This window comes from Loxodonta africana, chromosome 1, assembly GCF_030014295.1.
Source record: "Loxodonta africana isolate mLoxAfr1 chromosome 1, mLoxAfr1.hap2, whole genome shotgun sequence".
In the NCBI taxonomy this organism is placed as follows: domain Eukaryota; kingdom Metazoa; phylum Chordata; class Mammalia; order Proboscidea; family Elephantidae; genus Loxodonta; species Loxodonta africana.
This window is the reverse complement of record NC_087342.1, coordinates 87,715,919-87,734,059: the sequence shown is the minus strand read 5'-3', so window position 1 is coordinate 87,734,059 and position 18,141 is coordinate 87,715,919. Positions and strand designations below refer to the sequence as shown.

Sequence of the window (18,141 nt, the reverse complement as noted above, 5' to 3'; positions counted from 1 at the left end):
TTGTAAATCTTTGATCCAATTTCTAAAGAATGCAGAGGCTAAGGAAGTTTTTGATAATCAAAAGCAAGAAATATCTAAATTACCTAATGTTCAACCTGGAGGTAGTGTTTACTGGAAAAGACACTAAATTAAAAGAGTCTCAAACTTTGACGGAAAAGACTTTATTTGGTCCTTCTCACTAATCCTTGTGATATTAAATTACAGGGAGTTAAGGCCTGGATTCATTTACACCAACTGAAGAAAACCCCAACTCCTGAATGTCAGGAAGAGAAGCAGATGAAGGCTGGGTAGACTGCTTTCCCAAGATCTTTGGAGATGACCTGAAACTACCTAAGCAGCCTTCAGTAAAAGTTGGACTATTTGACTTTTTCTTTGTCATTTTTGAAATCTTTGTATTATTAGCTGTTATGCACGGTTGTGGAATTATATCTTGGTAATTTTGGTGACTATATTATGCCAATTGGTATCTGGCCAATGACCAGAAATAAGTGAAACTGTGAAAATAAGTTGTTTCAATGAGGGCTTCAACTCTTTTTGAATTTTTCTTAGTCACCAGGATCAAATTTTTAGCTGTGGATATTTTGTTAGTTTTAATGATCTAACTCATTTGTAGTGCTGCCATCTGACCCTGATGGCCATTTTTGTTAATTTGAAATTATAACTTGCCATTGCTTTTGAAATAGTTTTTTTGTTATAAACTCAAACTTTTAGCTGTAGAGTTACTAGGAATTTGTTTCCCAATTTTCCTAATTCTTTTTCTTGTCATTGGACTCCACCTGTGGAGTATTCTTTGTTTTAATACCACAAGTGGATGGCTTTAAAAAAGGGTAATTTATTCTCTCACAGTCTAGTAGGCTACAAGTTCAAATTCAGGGTGGGTGTCAGCTCCAGGGGAAGGCTTTCTCTGTTGGCTCTGGAGGAAGGACCGTGTCATCAATCTTCCCTTCATCTAGGAGTTTCTCTGCCCAGGAACCTCATGTCCAAAGACATGCTCTACTCCTTGCACTGCTTTTTTGGTGGCATGAGGTTCCCATGTCTCTCTACTAAATTCTCTCTTTTATATCTCAAAAGACACTGGCTTAAAACACTATCTAATCTTGTAGATCTCATCAATATAACTACCACTAATCCATTTCATTACATCATAGTGATAGAATTTACAAGAGATAGGGAAATCACATCAGATGACAAAATGGTAGACAATCATATAATACTGGGAATCATGACCTAGACAAGTTGACAGATACTTTTTGGGGACACCGTTCAAGCCATGACAATTACCTATCAAGTAAAGTATTTCAATGACCTAAGCCTGTAATCACCAATCAATTGTCTTTTAATGATCTAAATTTGTAAATACCAATCAAGCAACGTGTTTCATATTCCTTGCTCCCCCTCTATGAAATATCACTGCTGAGTTGCCATTTTGGATTACTAGATTCTCCTGCATGGAGTTCAGTCTATTCCCAGCTTGAGCTGACTCTTTTCTTCTAATAAATCTCTCAATTTTACATTAATCAGATTAAGGATGGTTACTCTATGACACTATGCAATGAAAATTACATCTTTTTACTACCTTAGATCCCTGGTATCCTATCCTATAATCTACATGCAGCTGGTGTTAATAGTTTCTTAACTATGTACGTATAAATATATGTGCATGTTATATTGTTCTTTTAAGGAAATAAGAACAAACTAAAACACACTTTAGCGCCTTATTTTTTCATGTAACAAAATATCATGGAGATCTTTGACATCTATGGAAATAGTCATAGAGTCAAATGTTAGCATAAATAAAGTATGTAAAGACAGACACCAACATCTTAACAGTGGTTTTATCAGTTGGATAGAGTGTTTGGGGGGAAGAAAGAGACTGTCCATTTTTCTTTAGAGACTACTATTCTACTTGAATTATTACAATAAGAATATATTTATGACTTAAGATATTAAATTAAAAAACGTAGCGTGGCTCAGTGATCAATGTAATCAATTAATGTCACTGATTTGTACATGTAGACATTGTTGAATTTCTATAGATTTTGTTTTGTATATTTTCATCACAATAAAAAAAATAGGGTGACTGTCATAGTTTCCTAGTGCTGCTGTAACAGGAATACCATAAATGGGTGGCCTTAAAGAACAGATTAATTATTTTCTCATAGTTCCTGGGGCTAAAAGTCCAAATTCAGGGAGAGGGCCTAGTCTACTTTAGCTTCTAGTAAGTGACAATACTAGGAGTTCCTGGGCTTGTAGATTCATCTGCCCTTGTAGTTATCAGATAACATCTATTTTTTCCCTGTGCCTTCTTTTATTCTCTGAATGGCCTCATTAGCATGAGAAAGAAAACCCTGTTCACAAAGGAGATTACATCCACAGGTATATGGGTTAGGATTCCAACGCATATTTTGAGGGAACACAATTCAATCCATTACATTGGCATTTACTGTGGACTACAGACAACAGACCCTATAGTAGTTCAGAGGAAGGAATTTTAACCTGTGTCTGTTGGTCAAACAGAAAGTGGGGCTAAAGTAAGAGTTTGATTTAGGTAAATGACAGAGAAGTGCCTTAAACACACTCCTGGGTCTGAGAAGTGAACAGATCAGTCTGATTTCTCAGGCGAGTTCTCAGTAGCGAGTATAGAGAGACAGAGGTGTCAGGCAGGCTTCAGGGCATGGGAGATGCTGAAGCCACATGATCCTTTGGAACTTTACTTTGTAGCAACATGACAGCTTCTTTTTAAAGCAGGCCCAGCACTGGCAAGCCTTTGCAGATCTATATAAAGCACTCCTACTAATGGAGCTCTATGTTGAAATTGTTGCTTGGGAAGGTGAGAGCAGTGACGAATGAGAATTAAGAGAAGGCTTCTGGAGGACCACTATGGCAAGTGGGCGGGGGGGTGGTGGCGATGGTTAGGGATGCTGCAGAGGAATGAGGAAAATTTGCTGATGAGTTCTGGGGAAGATACTGGGAATTGGGAGATAAGGTGCTGGTGGAGTGGACAGCATTAATCCTCATAGGGATGGAAAGATGGGTTCCCATGTAACTCTTGGTTTCTGTTCCATTTTTGATCAAGCTAACAGCTCAGGAAAAAGACAGCACCTCAGGGATTGATTTTTCTTGTTCATTTAAGCCTGCTCCCAATAAATCATTAATTGGTTCTCAGGGGCACCTCTGTTCTCAGCAATTGTAAGCCCTCCCTGTGATAAACGGAAAGAACTGCCAGGAAAGGACAGAATAGTCTGGGAGCTAGAAAAAGGGATGTTAGGTAGAGGACAGAACAGCTCCAGGCAATGGAGAATGACAAAGGTGGCATTTCTAGTTAATATCCTACTTTATTTCAGATTGAGCTCAAGAAGGGAGGGAGCTGAAGGTAGGAAACTCCAACATTATGATGTCTTCAGCAAGTCTCAGTATATATTCTCCTCATCAAAGTCTTGTCATTAGAGAGCAGGGTTGCCGTTTCAGCTGGATTTCCCTTTTTGTATAATTCTTTACAGCTTAGTTCACAGATCTCTTAAACAAGATAAAGATTTCTTCTTTACAGACTTTTGCACTCTAATCAGCAATGTATTTCAATTAACCCAGAGACTCTAAACATCTCTTTTTCAAAGGCATTTTAGGATATCCTCCAGTGTTCTTCTGAAATGCTAGAGTTTCTACTTCCTTCACTAGCTCTTAAAAAAGTTGATTTCCAATGCTTCCTGTTTCATTCCAGCTAATTTCCTTTATATCCTCTCTCTTGGAGACAGAGAACAGTAGATAGTCTTGCTTTCAAAGCTTCATGATATGTTATGGAGTAGGATGAGGTAGGGCACCCTCCTGCCAGTTTTTTCATGGTAGAAATTTGTCCTTTTGCCTTCTTGTGGGATGACAAAAATGGGATATATGTAAATTAGTGCTGTTTTCTTTTAAAACTTTTAGAAGTATATTTTTCTGCTTTATTATTGAATATTTGAAGAATAGGTTTGAAGGGTGTTAACAGATTGAAAAACAGACTGAATGAAAATTTCTTTACTTTTTTGTAGTTTATAAAAAATAGCTTATGTTTAGCAGATATTGCAAAATATATAAACCAGACCCGTTGCCTTTGAGTTGATCCTGACTCATCCCTATGTTGAACTGAATAGAACTGCCCCATAGAGTTTCCAAGGCTATAATCTTTACGGAAGCAGATGGCCAGGGCTTTTCTCCCACAGAGCCCTTGGTGGATTTGAACTGCCAACCTTTTTGTTAGCAGCCGAGTGCTTAATCATGGTGCCACCAGGACTCCAAATGTATTTTATATATATATATACACACATATATATATATATATAATCAATATGAGTGTAGGAAATGAAATTTTTCTTCAATTTGGGATTGATTAGGTCATCTAGCTCATGTACAATAGACTTCATGACCTTGGCCTTGTTTTCAAGCATCTGACCTTGGCTTTGTTTTAAAAAAGCAGCTTAATAACCTGAACTGCCCATTATATTTATATTTCACTCTGTTTCCATTCCCAGTCTAAGCTGTCAGTTTTTAACCACACCCCTGGACAATCAGCATTGTTTGGCATCTTTTCAGTGGCATAATAAAAGTAAACGATGCCTGGGGATACTGTAATGTACTTATTCTCCCCCAACCCCTGGTGCTTAAGAGCTCAGCTGCTAATCAAAAGGTCAGCAGTTCAAATCCACCAGTCGCTCCTTGGAAACCCTATGGGACAATTCTACTCTGTCCTGTAGGGTGGCAATAAATAAGAATTTACTGGACAGCAATGGGTTTGGATTTTTTTTTGTTGTTTTCCATATGGGGAGGGTGGAATGAGAAGACTGGAGTCTTTGTGGTACCTTCTAGATTGGCACCCGGGAACATATGCCTTGTACTGGTATCCCCCTTGCAGTTAGAGGGCAATGGAATTTCTTTTCCTTTGATTTACTCTGATTTACTCTGGTCATCATTCTGTATTATCTGAAATAGTCTCTCCAGGATGGTAGGAAGGAGAGAGATGAAACAACTTTTATTTTGAACAGTCATGAAAGGAATTAGAATAGGCACATGTTTGTTACACAACAGAATAATGAAATTTATGTTTGTTGTTAATGTGCTATCCTCTACTTTACTTCTTCCTGATTTCAAGGCACTGATGGGCTGTCATAGAAAATAAGGACTATATTTATTAGCCAGAGGATGAATGAGTGGAAGTCACAGGAAGGCAAATCTTGGGTCACTATAGGAATAAATTGCTAACAGTCCAATGGACCAATTATGGCATTGATTGCCTGGGGATGTTAAAAAAAAAAAAGTAAACCAAACCCAGTGCCATCGAGTCGATTCTGACTCATAGCGACCCTGTAGGACAGAGTAGAACTGCCCCACAGAATATCCAAGGAGCACCTGGCAGATTCGAACTGCTGGCCCTTTGGTTCATAGCTGTAGCACTTAACCACTATGCCACCAGGTAGGGAGGTTTATATTCCTACCTTTCCTCTTGGGCAAGAATGCAGTAGAAAGAACCCAAGCCTCAGATTGTGTTTGGAGTAGATAAAATGATCTAAGAGTTAAATGAAATCCACAAAAGGAGTGCCAAATTCATGTCACAAAGAAGTAGAGATGGAAGTAGAGAGTAAAGGAATAGCTTCTAGAGGCAGGAGTTGGAGTATGGGAACAGAACCTATGGGATTTGTAGGGCAATAAAATACAAAACCCCTCACAGATCAATGAAAGCTGACTATGAGATAGTGAACTCAGACAGAATTTTTGAACCACACATAGAAGACTTTGTTGTGACTGGGGAAGTTAAGAGAATTTGGTGTTAGACTCACTGATTTTGAGCTGGTGATACGATATTCCAGTAGATAGGTCTAGAAGGCAGTTGGGGGATATTAAACTGCTGCATGGTGCTCAAAAGAGAGGTTATGGCTGGATATAAAGATTAGGATGTGCATTTCATTGTATGATAGAGATGTTAGACTGAAATAATAGGGCAAAGGGGGTTGAAAGACTGAAATTGTAAGTTTGAATAAATTCTCTGAGCTTTTTTGGAGAATATTCACAATTAAGGAATGCAAGGAGGAGCAGGAGTTTAGGAGGAAGTAAGGACTTAAAAGAGGGGATAAATGAGGACTGGTGCAAGTGACTCTTGTTTTGAAGACACATTCTTATCTTTTTCATTTTAGCTCTGCTAATTTTAGGTTTAGTGTAGAAGATACAGAAATGCCATGAAATTTTCCCCTAATCACTGCCAAGCAGAAATGTGGATGATTCACATGAAAGCCATCTCCATAGAAAACCAGACTACTACTGGATTTGTCCTCCTTGGCTTCCATGACGTCCCTGAACTGCATCTCCTTTTCTTTATTGTGTTCACAGTTGTCTATGCCTCTATTATCATAGGGAATATGCTAATCATTGTGGCAGCAGTTAGCTCCCAGAGGCTTCACACACCCATGTATTTCTTTCTGGCCAATCTGTCCTTCCTGGAGATCCTCTACACCTCCACAGTGGTCCCAAAAATGCTAGAGGGCTTTTTGAAGGAGGCAGCCATTTCTGTGGCTGGTTGTTTGCTACAGTTTTTTATCTTTGGCTCTCTAGCCACAGCTGAATGCTTCCTGCTGGCTGTCATGGCATATGATCGCTACCTGGCAATCTGCTACCCACTCCACTACCCACTCCTGATGGGGCCCAGATGGTGCTTGGGGCTGGTGGCCACAGCCTGGCTGTCTGCTTTCATGGTAGGTACACTTATTGTGGCTCTGATGTCACAGCTGAGGTTCTGTGGCCCTAACCACATTGACAACTTTTACTGCGACTTCATGCCTTTGGTGGAGCTGGCTTGCTCAGATCCCAGAGTGGCCCAGGTGACAACCTTCATGCTCTCTGTGGTCTGTCTCACTGTTCCCTTCGGTCTGATTCTGACATCCTACGTCCGGATACTGATGGCTGTGTTAAGAGTTCCTGCTGCGGCCCGCAGGCGAAAGGCTTTCTCCACATGCTCCTCTCACCTAGCTGTAGTGTCCACATTCTATGGAACCCTTATGACCTTGTACATTGCACCTTCTGCTGTCCACTCCCAGCTTCTTTCCAAAGTCTTTGCTCTGCTTTACACTGTGGTCACCCCCATCTTTAATCCTGTGATCTACACCCTGAGAAACAAGGAGGTTCATCAGGTACTGTGCAGACTTCTCCATATTAAGCAAACTGAAACACTTGATTGAAGGAGGAAGGTGGTGAAGATTATATTTTGGGCTTTGGACACCTCCATTAGGAAGTCTTCCAAGATTGTCTGAAGAAAAGTTACTTTATTCTATTCTGACATTCCCTTCTGACCCCTTCTATAGCTACTCTAAAACTGAGGATGGTAGCGCAATAATTTTCATGTGCTAGATTAAAAAAAATTTTAAGTTCTATTAGTTTTTATTTAATAGTCCCAATATTTAATATAGAAATATTTAGTATAGAAATATGGAAAATTAAGATAAGCAATAATAGCAACATCAAAACGAACTTAGAAATACTAGATATTTATATTACTCTTGAATGACATTTCAGAATTTTGTTTTATATATAAAACCAGAAACCAAACTCGTTGCCTCCGAGTCCTTTCTGACTCATAGAGTTTGTGATCTGGTTTTCCAAGGAACACTATGTTGTGAATGTCTTTCTGTATCACTAAGTATCTACTTTATCTTTCTAAGCTTCCTTCTATGGCTAAGTAATCTTCTATTTTTAGGAATTTTTAGTAGCATTTAATTATTTCAGAAACCCTGGTGGAGTAGTGGTTAAGAGCTGCAGCTGCTAACTAAAAGGCTGGCAGTTCAAATCCACCAGGCACTCCTGGAAATCCTGTGGGGCAGTTCTACTTGATCCAGAATTGACTTGATGGCAATGGGTTTGGTTTTGGTTAATTCTTCCACTGTAAAAACATCCTTTACAGCTATGATTTTCATAGGGTAAATTCTCAGGAGTTGAATTGCCAGTTCCAAGGATGTACATATTAAAAAAATTAAAGCTGAATATATTTATTTATTTTTAACTCTTTATTATAGAAAATTTCAGACATATACCAAAGTAGACAGAATAGTATAATGAATCCCTATGTAGCCATCACACAGCTTCAACATAATTTTGCCAATCTTGTTTTAACTACCTACAACTTTTTTCTTTGCCAGAAAATTTTAAAGCAAATTTAGACATTGTGTCATTCTACATGTATTTTAGTATGCTCTACTTAAAAAAACAAACATGTCCACCATGCCATTATGATACATAATGCAATCATCAATATTTTCTTAGTATCATCTAATAGTCATGTTCAAATTTTTCCAGAGATGTCTTTAAATAATTTCTTACAATTGGGATCCAAACAATGTTCATACAATGCATTTTATTGTTATAGTTATTAATTCCTTTTATTTTATAGCAGTTCTTGTCCTCCTTTTCTTTATGACACTAGCTTTTTGGAAAAATCAGGTTATCCTTTTCTTTATGACACTAGCTTTTTGGAAATATCAGGTTTTTAAACTACTTGTAGTTTTTTTTTTTTATTATTTCTATCCTTATACCCTGTATTTCATATAAGTTTGTAGTTATATATAGAAGCTTGATTAGATCTTAGTTAAATTTATTTTTTTTTCCAGCAAGTGTATGCCAACATTGCTATGTTATTCTATTGCATCATATCACGAGCCATACAATGTTTGGCTGTCCCACATTTAATGATGCTATTTATATTATTGATAGTGGGTTCACATAGAATCAGACTGATTCATCTATTACTCAGTTCCCAACTAATCTTTCTTTTAATGTATTTGCATCCATTGATGAAAGTTGGTGATTAATTCATACAGTAATTTAACTGTTTGAACATATTTTCTTTTATTATTTTGAATATATTTGTAAATACCTGTTGTAAAATCTTTGTTGAGTCCTATATCTCAGCCATCTCAGGTTCTGTATGGGGAAAATCATATTTCTAAGTCTGTATTTCGATTGACTATAAGTCAATGTAGAAACTCTGAATTCCGTTATCTTCTACTGAAGAATGTTGGTTTTCTTCTAGCAGGCATTTCAATTTCAGGAGGATCACCTTGAACTTGCGTAGACTTTGTTTTATGCTTTAGTAGTATGGGCCTGTGGAAAGCCCAAGGTATTTTGTAAGCCCCCCGAGTTGGTGTGACTCAACCTCCAAATTTTCATTTCCTAGTGGACATTGTCAAGGCTTGATTTTAGGGTGTTTTAGGCCAGATGTAGAATAGATATTACTCTAGGCTATGGTTATTACTTCTAATATGTGACCTTTCAGTGTCTCAGCTGGATGGTGGGTATATTAATGAGATTTTCTTACTTTAGCAGGATCAGAACTTCCCCGTACTGCTCTTTTCCAAGCCCTGCTCCATCTCTAGAATCTATTTCATTTTTATCCTTAACAGCTTCTCTCTGGTAAATCTTGAGAGGTTTTTTACCTTCACATGTACAGTGTAGTTATCAGTCAGAGCTCATAGGTCCCTCTTCAAATGTACCAGCAGAGTACTTTCTGCACAACTCCCTCCTTTCTAATACCCTACCTCATAGTTTCCAGCTGCTTCTGCTGCCACAAACTCTAATTCCTGCTTTCTCAGGTCAATGGGACTGCCCCTTTACAAAGGGAGTTCTTGTACTCTTTCTCAGGAACCTGTTGTTATAAAAGAAACCTTCCTTGTGTCCACATGTTCTCCTTTATCTCCATTTGTTATTCTCAGGCCAGTTAGGTTGAGCTTTGGTTCTTGCCCTCAGAAATCTTATAATATATCCTGCAAAGAAGCATAGAATGAACCTGGTATTACATCTTAATCTGCTACTGGTACTCCGGATTATTGTCACCCTTACTAGTTTCTTGACCCCTTATTGAAATTTTGACTTCTATTGTTCAGTCTTTATTTTTCTTGTCTTCTCTGGATTGTTGTTTCTTGTATGATTGGCATTTGAATGTTGCCTTCTGCTCAGCCCTTGAATACTGTACTTGCCTATAACTAACAGTTCTAACCCACATTGTGGCCCAATTTAGCTCAGTTTTACCCACGTCCCACCTGTGGATCACTTTAAATGCCTCTTGAAGTTTTCTAGCCCATGTAATCTTTGCTATAGTGACTGCAGTCCAAAGCATTTCTCTTCCTTTGATCTCTTTCTGTCACTTTTGATCAGCTGCACACTTTTGATCATTGGGTGCCACTGAACAACAATCTATCAAAGGGAAGTCAACCTGTTGGTGTTGTGGGGTGAATTTGGGATATGGTTAGGTATACAAAAAAAATGTATTCACCAGATCTGTAGGAACAGGAGAGTGCTTGTAGGGCCAAAGGAGAGCTCAACTTGGATTATGCATTTAATAATCATTCTTTGGAAAATAATTTCCTGAACATGTGCTGAGACAAGACATTAGATCAGAACTGGGAAAAAAAATTACTTCTAAATGATCCAAAAAGCAAGTCTTAGCTGAGCATTGGTCAGATACAGATGCTGAACAGAGAATCTAGTCTAAGAATTTCAGTGTGCTCTTCCTAAATCAGAGTGCTATCTAATTCATGCATCTAGATTTGTCCTGAATAGAACTAGTCATCATAATTCCTCGCTAAGTGTTTAATAAGACCCTATACCTCACAAGGCACAATAACATGAATCACACAGGGTGGTACAAAGAAACATGTTAAATGTATATGGTCTGTACTTTGAGCTACTATGTGGTTATATGCTGGGACAAGCTTGACAAACCATAGTGGCTGAACTAGTTAGACTACATTTTATTTATAATGAAATTCAACAAATCCAGACAATATTTCCTTCTGTTATAAGTAATGTCGCTATGAATCAGGGCCTACTTGGATGGCGCCTGACGACAACAGAGTGGGACCTAGAATGTAGTTCTCCTGATTTCTGTTTTAATATTCTTTCCAATCAATCATATAATGCTCTGTGACAGCCTTGGTGTTAACAGACTTACTTTGCAAATATGGCAATGAAATGGGGAGTGATTTTTTCCAAAGTGCTTGGTTATGGGGATTATCTTTAATCCTGAGAACTCTCCATGCCCAGAATTCTTTTCAGGGAGCCCTTCATATCTTCATTTTTCAGACTATAAATGAAAGGGTTTAGAGTAGGAATTACCAAGGTATACATGACAGCAGCAGTCAGCTCCCCAGGAGAATGAGACATTGATGGAGGCTTCAGGTAGGCAGCAAAGACTGCTGTAGAAGAGAATGACCATGGAGAGGTGGGAGCTGCATGTCCCCAGAGCCTTTTTTTTCCCCTGTGCTGATGGAGCCCTAGCCACAACATGGAAAATATAGGCATAAGAGCTTATGATGCAGAGGAGAGGACTGATTCCTAAAAACCCAGTCAGAACCATCACCAGCTCCTCACTGAGGTGGGCAGCAGAGCAGGAAAGCCTTAAAAGTGGTTCTAGATCACAGAAAAATTATGGAATCTCTTGATTAGTATAGAAGGATAGCCAGGAGAGCAAGAAGGTATGGGTCAGAGAGATGGAGTGGGCCAGTCCCCATGACCCAACCACCAGCAGTCCACATCTGCAAGGAGTCATGAGGAATGGGTAATGCAGAGGATGGCAGATAGCAGCATAGTGATCAATAGCCATGGCAGTCAAAAGCAGGTTGTCCATATCAGCAAAAACAGCAAAGAAATACAATTGGACTAGACATCCAGAGAAAGAGATGGATCCATTGCTGGTCCACAAAGTCTCCAGCATTTTGGGATCTGTGGTGGAAGTGAAGCAAAGATCTACCAGGAAGAACTGGCCAAGGAAGTAGCACATGGAAATGTGAAGGTGGGTATCAGTACCAATAGCCAGCGGAAGCAGCAAGTTGCCTAGGAGACCCAGCAAGTAGAGGACCAGGAAAAGACCAAAGAAGTAGTGCTGTTGCTCTGGGTGACTGGAAAACCCCAAAAGAACAAAGTCAGGGGTCTTGGTGCGGTTCATTGCTTTGGTGTGCTGCAAGAAAGGGATCAGTGTGAAGAGGATTCACTTACTATTAGGCACTGGGGTGGGTTGCACACTGGATCACATCTCTTGGCAATGGGTTTCCCTTACATCACTTCTCTGAGGAATGGGGAAAAGAAACTAAAATAGCAATGGAAGGGACAAGAGTTGGATTTCATGAAGGATGGCCAAAGTGAGGAGGAACAAAGACGAAGGAATGAGGGGAAAAACAGATGCTTCGTGGAGTTCTCTAAGTATGAAAGAGCTCTCTTAATTAAACTTGGTATTACAGGATGGAGCCCTGTTGGCAAAGTGGTTAAAGAGCTTGGCTGCTAACCAGAAGGTCAGCAGTTCAAACCTACCAGCTGCTCCTTGGAAACCCTATGGGGGCAGTTCTACTCTGTCTTATAGGGTGGCTATGTGTTGGAATTGACTTGATGGCCTTGGGAATGGGTGTTACAGGATGATATAACTACATGTTTGTGAATCTGTTTTCACCACTGAGCTCTTTGAAGACACAGGCTGCATGCGAGTACTTAGACACTGTAGAAGGTCAATAAATGCTCCTATCCATCTATATACAGTCACTGTTCTAGTTCAAGGTATTGTCGATTGCCTAGTGTACTGCTAACCTCCTAAATAGTTTACCCTGTCCACTTTTGCCCCATCCAATATATTCTCCGCACTGCAGCCAGGGTGATCTTTTCGAAAAGAAAATCTATTCATGTCACTTCTTTGTTTGAAAATAATGCATTTCTTTTTTTTTTGTTTTAAATAATCTTTATTGTGCTTTAAGTGAAAGTTTACAAATCAAGTCAGTCTGTCACATATAAGCTTATATACACCACACTACATACTCCCATTTACTCTCCCCTTAATGAGTCAGCCTGCTCCCTTCTTCCAGTCTCTCCTTTCATGACCATTTTGCCAGTTTCTAACCCTCTCTGCCCTCCCTTTTCCCCTCCAGACAGGAGATTCCAACACAGTCTCAAGTGTTCACCCGATACAAGCAGCTCACTCTTCATCAGCATCTGTCTCCAACCCATTGTCCAGTCCCTTCCATGTCTGATGAGTAGTCTTTGGGAATGGTTCCTGTCCTGGGCCAATAGAAGGTTTGGGGATGATGACCAGTGGGATTCTTCTAGTCTCAGTCAGACCATTAAGTCTGGTCTTTTTATGAGAATTTGGGCTCTGCATCCCACTGTTCTCCTGCACCCTCAGGAGTTCTCTGTTGTGCTCCCTGTCAGGGCAGTCATTGGTTGTGGCCGGGCACCATCTAGTTCTTCTCGTCTCAGGATGACGTAAGTCTCTAGTTCATGTGGCCCTTTCTGTCTCCTGGGCTTATAGTTATCATGTGACCTTGGTGTTCTTCATTCTCCTCTGATCCAGGTGGGTTGAGGCCAACTGATGCATCTTAGATGGCTGCTTGTTAGCATTTAAGACCCCAGATGCCACAGTTCAAAGTGGGATGCAGAATGTTTTCGTAATAGATTTCATTATGCCAATTGACTTAGAAGTCCCCTTAAGCCATAGTCCCCAAACCTCCACCCTTGCTCCGCTGACCTTTGAAGCATTCAGTTTATTCTGGAAACTTCTTTGCTTTTGGTCCAGTCCAGTTAAGCTGACCTTCCCTGTATTGAGTGTTGTCCTTCCCTTCACCTAAAGTAGTTCTTATCTACTAACTAATCAGTAAATAACCCTCTCCCACCCTCCCTCCCTCCCCGTCTCATAACCACGAAAGAATGTGTTCTCAGTTTACACTATTTTTCAAAAGCTTATAATAGTGGTCTTATACAGTATTTGTCCTTTTGCATCTGACTAATTTCACTCAGCATAATGCCTTCCAGGTTCTTCCATGTTATGAAATGTTTCACAGATTCATCACTGTTCTTTATCGATGTGTAGTATTCCATTGTGTGAATGTACCATAATTTATGAAATCATTCATCTGTTGATGGACACCTTTGTTGCTTCCAGCTTTTTGCTATTGTAAACAGTGCTGCAATAAACATGGGTATGCATATATCTGTTTGTGTGAAGGCTCTTATTTCTCTAGGGTATATTCCGAGGAGTGGAATTTCTGGGTTGTATGGTAGTTCTACTTCTACCTTTTTAAGAAAACACCAGTTAGATTTCCAAAGTGGTTGTACCATTTTACATTTCCACTAGCAGTGTATAAGAGTTCCAATCTCTCCGCAGCCTCTCCAACATTTATTATTTTGTGTTTTTTGGATTAATGCCAGCTTTGTTGGAGTGAGATGGAATCTCATCGTAGTTTTAATTTCCATTTCTCTAATGGCTAATGATTGAGAGCATTTTCTCATGTATCTGTTAGCTGCCTGAATATCTTCTTTAGTGAGGTGTGTGTTCATATCCTTTGCCCACTTTTTGATTGGGTTTTTTGTCTTTTTGTGGTTGAGTTTTAGCAAAATCATATAGATTTTAGAGATCAGGCGCTGGTTGGAGATGTCATAGCTGAAAATTTTTTCCCAAACTGTAGGTGGTCTTTTTACTCTTTTGCTGAAGTCTTTAGATGAGCATAGGTGTTTGATTTTTAGGAGCTCCCAGTTATCTGGTTCCTCTTCGTCATTTTTAGTAATGTTTCTTATTCTATTTATGCTGTGTCTTAGGGCTTCTAACCTTGTCCCTATTTTTTCTTCCATGATCTTTATCGTTTTAGTCTTTCTGTTTAGGTCTTTGATCCACTTGGAGTTAGTTTTTGTGCATGGTGTGAGGTATGGGTCCTGTTTCATTTTTTTGCAAATGGATATCCAGTTATGCCAGCACCATTTGTTAAAAAGACTATCCTTTCCCCAATTGACTGACACTGGCCCTTTGTCAAATATCAGCTGCTCATATGTGGATGGATTTATATCTGGGTTCTCAGTTCTGTTCCATTGGTCTATGTGCCTGTTGTTGTACCAACACCAGGCTGTTTTGACTACTATGGCTGTATAATATGTTCTAAAATCAGGTAGAGTGAGGCCTCCCACTTTCTTCTTCTTTTTCAGTAATGCTTTAGTTATCCGGGGCTTCTTTTTCTTCCATATGAAGTTGGTGATTTGTTTCTCCATCACATTAAAAAATGTCATTGGAATTTGGATCGGAAGTGTATTGTATGTATAGATGGCTTTTGGTAGAATAGACATTTTTACTATGTTAAGTCTTCCTATCCATGAGCAAGGTATGTTTTTCCACTTAAGTATGTCCCTTTTAGTTTCTTGCACTAGTACTTTGTAGTTTTCTTTGTATAGGTCTTTTACATCTTTGGTAAGATTTGTTCCTAAGAATTTTATCTTCTTGGGGGCTGCTGTGAATGGTATTGATTTGCTGATTTCCTCTTCGATGTTCTTTTTGTTGATGTAGAGGAATCCAAGTGATTTTTGTATGTTTATTTTGTAACCTGAGACTCTGCCGAACTCTTCTATTAGTTTCAATAATTTTCTGGAGGATTCCTTAGGGTTTTCTGTGTATAAGATCATGTCATCTCCAAATAGAGATAATTTTACTTCCTCCTTGCCAATCCGGATGCCCTTTATTTCTTTGTCTAGCCTAATTGCTCTGGCTAGGACCTCTAGCGCAATGTTGAATAACAGCAGTGATAAAGGGCATCCTTGTCTGGTTCCCGTCCTCAAGGGAAATGCTTTCAGGCTCTTTCCATTTAGAGTGATGTTGGCTGTTGGCTTTGCATAGATGCCCTTTATTATGTTGAGGAATTTTCCTTCAATTCCTATTTTGCTGAGAGTTTTTATCATGAATTGGTGTTGAACTTTGTCAAATGCCTTTTCTGCATCAATTGATAAGATCATGTGGTTTTTGTCTTTTGTTTTATTTATATGGTGGATTACATTAATGGTTTTTCTAATATTAAACCAACCTTGCATACCTGGTATAAATCCCACTTGGTCGTGGTGGGTTTTTTTTTTTTTTTTTTTTTTGATATGTTGTTGAATTCTATTGGCTAGAATTTTGTTGAGGATTTTTGCATCTATGTTCGTGAGGGATATAGATCTGTAATTTTCTTGTTTTTTGTGGTGTCTTTATCTGGTTTTGGCATCAGGGATATGGTGGCTTCATAGAATGAGTTAGGTAGTATTACATCATTTTCTATCCTTTTAAACACCTTTAGTAGTAGTGGTGTTAACTCTTCTCTGAAACTTTGGTAGAACTCTGCAGTGAAGCTGTCCGGGCCAGGGTTTTTTTTTTTGTTGGGAGTTTTTTGATTACCTTTTCAATCTCTTTTTTTGTTATGGGTCTATTTAGTTGTTCTACTTCTGATTGTGTTCGTGTAGGTAGGTAGTGTTTTTCTAGGAATTCGTCCATTTCTTCTAGGTTTGCAAATTTGTTAGAGTACAATTTTTTATAATAATCCAATATGATTCTTTTAATTTCAGTTGGATCTGTTGTGATATGGCCCATCTCGTCTCTTATTTGTTTCCTTTCCTGTATTTTTTTAGTCAGTCTGGCCAATGATTTATCAATTTTGTTGAGTTTTTCAAAAAACCAGCTTTTGGTCTTGTTTCTTTCAATTGTTTTTCTGTTTTTTATTTCATTTAGTTCAGCTCTAATTTTTATTATTTGCTTTCTTCTGGTGCCTGATGGATTCTTTTGTTGCTCGCTTTCTATTTGTTCAAGTTGTAGGGACAGTTCTCTGATTTTGGCTCTTTCTTCTTTTTGTATGTGTGCATTTATCAATATAAATTGACTTCTGAGCGCTGCTTTTGCTGTGTCCCAGAGGTTTTGATAGGAAGTGTTTTCAGTCTCTTTGCATTCTATGAATTTCTTTATTCCCTCCTTAATGTCTTCTATAACCCAGTCTTTTTTCAGCAGGGTATTGTTCAGTTTCCAAGTATTTGGTTTCTTTTCCTTGATTTTTCTGTTATTGATTTCCACTTTTATGGCCTTGTGGTCTGAGAAGATGCTTTGTAATATTTCGATGTTTTGGATTCTGCAAAGGTTTGTTTTATGACCTAATATGTGGTCTATTCTAGAGAATGTTCCATGTGCACTAGAAAAAAAAGTATACTTTGCAGCTGTTTGGTGGTGTTTTCTGTATAGGTCTATGAGGTCAAGTTGGTTGATTGTAGCAATTAGGTCTTCTGTGTCTCTATTGAGTTTCTTACTGGAAGTCCTATCCTTCTCCGAAAGTGGTGTGTTGAAGTCTCCTACTATAATTGTGGAGGTGTTTATCTCACTATTCAGTTCTGTTAAAGTTTGTTTTATGTATCTTGCAGCCCTGTCATTGGGTGCATAAATATTTAATATGGTTATGTCTTCCTGGTCAATTTTCCCTTTAATCATTATGTAGTGTCCTTCTTTACCCTTTGTGGTGGATTTAACTTTGAAGTCTATCTTGTCAGAAGTTAATATTGCTACTCCTGCTCTTTTTTGATTGTTGTTTGCTTGATATATTTTTTTCCATCCTTTGAGTTTTAGTTTGTTTGTGTCTCTAAGTCTAAGGTGTGTCTCTTGTAGGCAGCATATAGATGGATCATGTTTCTTTATCCAGTCTGAGACTCTCTTTCTCTTTATTGATGCATTTAGTCCATTTACATTCAGTGTAATTATAGATATGAATGTGTTTAGTGCTGTTATTTTGATGCCTTTTTGTGTGTGTTGTTGACAATTTCATTTTTCCACTTACTTTTTTGTGCTGAGACGTTTTTCTTTGTAAATTGTGTGTTCCTTATTTTCATAGTAGTCCAATTTATGTTTGCTGAGTCTTTATGTTTTTCTTGGTTTTTATTTTGGGTTATGGAATTGTTAGACCTCTTTGTGGTTACCTGAATATTTGCCCCTATTTTCTAAGTAAAAACCTAACTCGTATCATCCTATATCACCTTATTTTCCTCTCCATATGGCAGTTCTGTGCCTCCTGTATTTAGTCCCTCTTTTTGATTATTGTGATCTTTTACGTAATAACTTCAATGATTCCCTGTTTTGAGCATTTTTTTGTTTTTGAAATTAATCTTAATTTGTTTTTGTGATTTCCTTATTTTGAGTTGTTCTGTTCTGCGACCTTGTGTTGTGCTGTTATGTGATGTTATTGATTTTCTGACCAATTTCCTTTAGTATTTCTTGTAGCTTTAGTTTGGTTTTTGCAAATTCTCTAAGCTTGTGTTTATCTGTAAATGTTTTAATTTCACCTTCATGTTTGAGAGAGAGTTTGGTGGATAAACGGTCCT

At 38.4% G+C, this 18,141-nt stretch overlaps 1 protein-coding gene across 1 annotated transcript; it reads left to right on the top strand.

Moving 5' to 3' along the window:
• The first annotated feature begins 4,777 nt into the window (after nt 1–4,777).
• Nucleotides 4,778–7,202, top strand: LOC100655792 (olfactory receptor 11A1-like). The gene has a single exon (XM_003421805.3). The coding sequence runs from the start codon at nt 6,207–6,209 to the stop codon at nt 7,200–7,202; it is 996 nt and encodes a 331-aa protein (XP_003421853.3). The 5' UTR covers nt 4,778–6,206.
• Nucleotides 7,203–18,141: the final 10,939 nt, after the last annotated feature.

Coding starts and splice junctions, on each gene's coding strand:
- LOC100655792 (XM_003421805.3), top strand. CDS start 6,207: ATGAAATTTTCCCCTAATCACTGCCAAGCAGAAATGTGGATGATTCAC.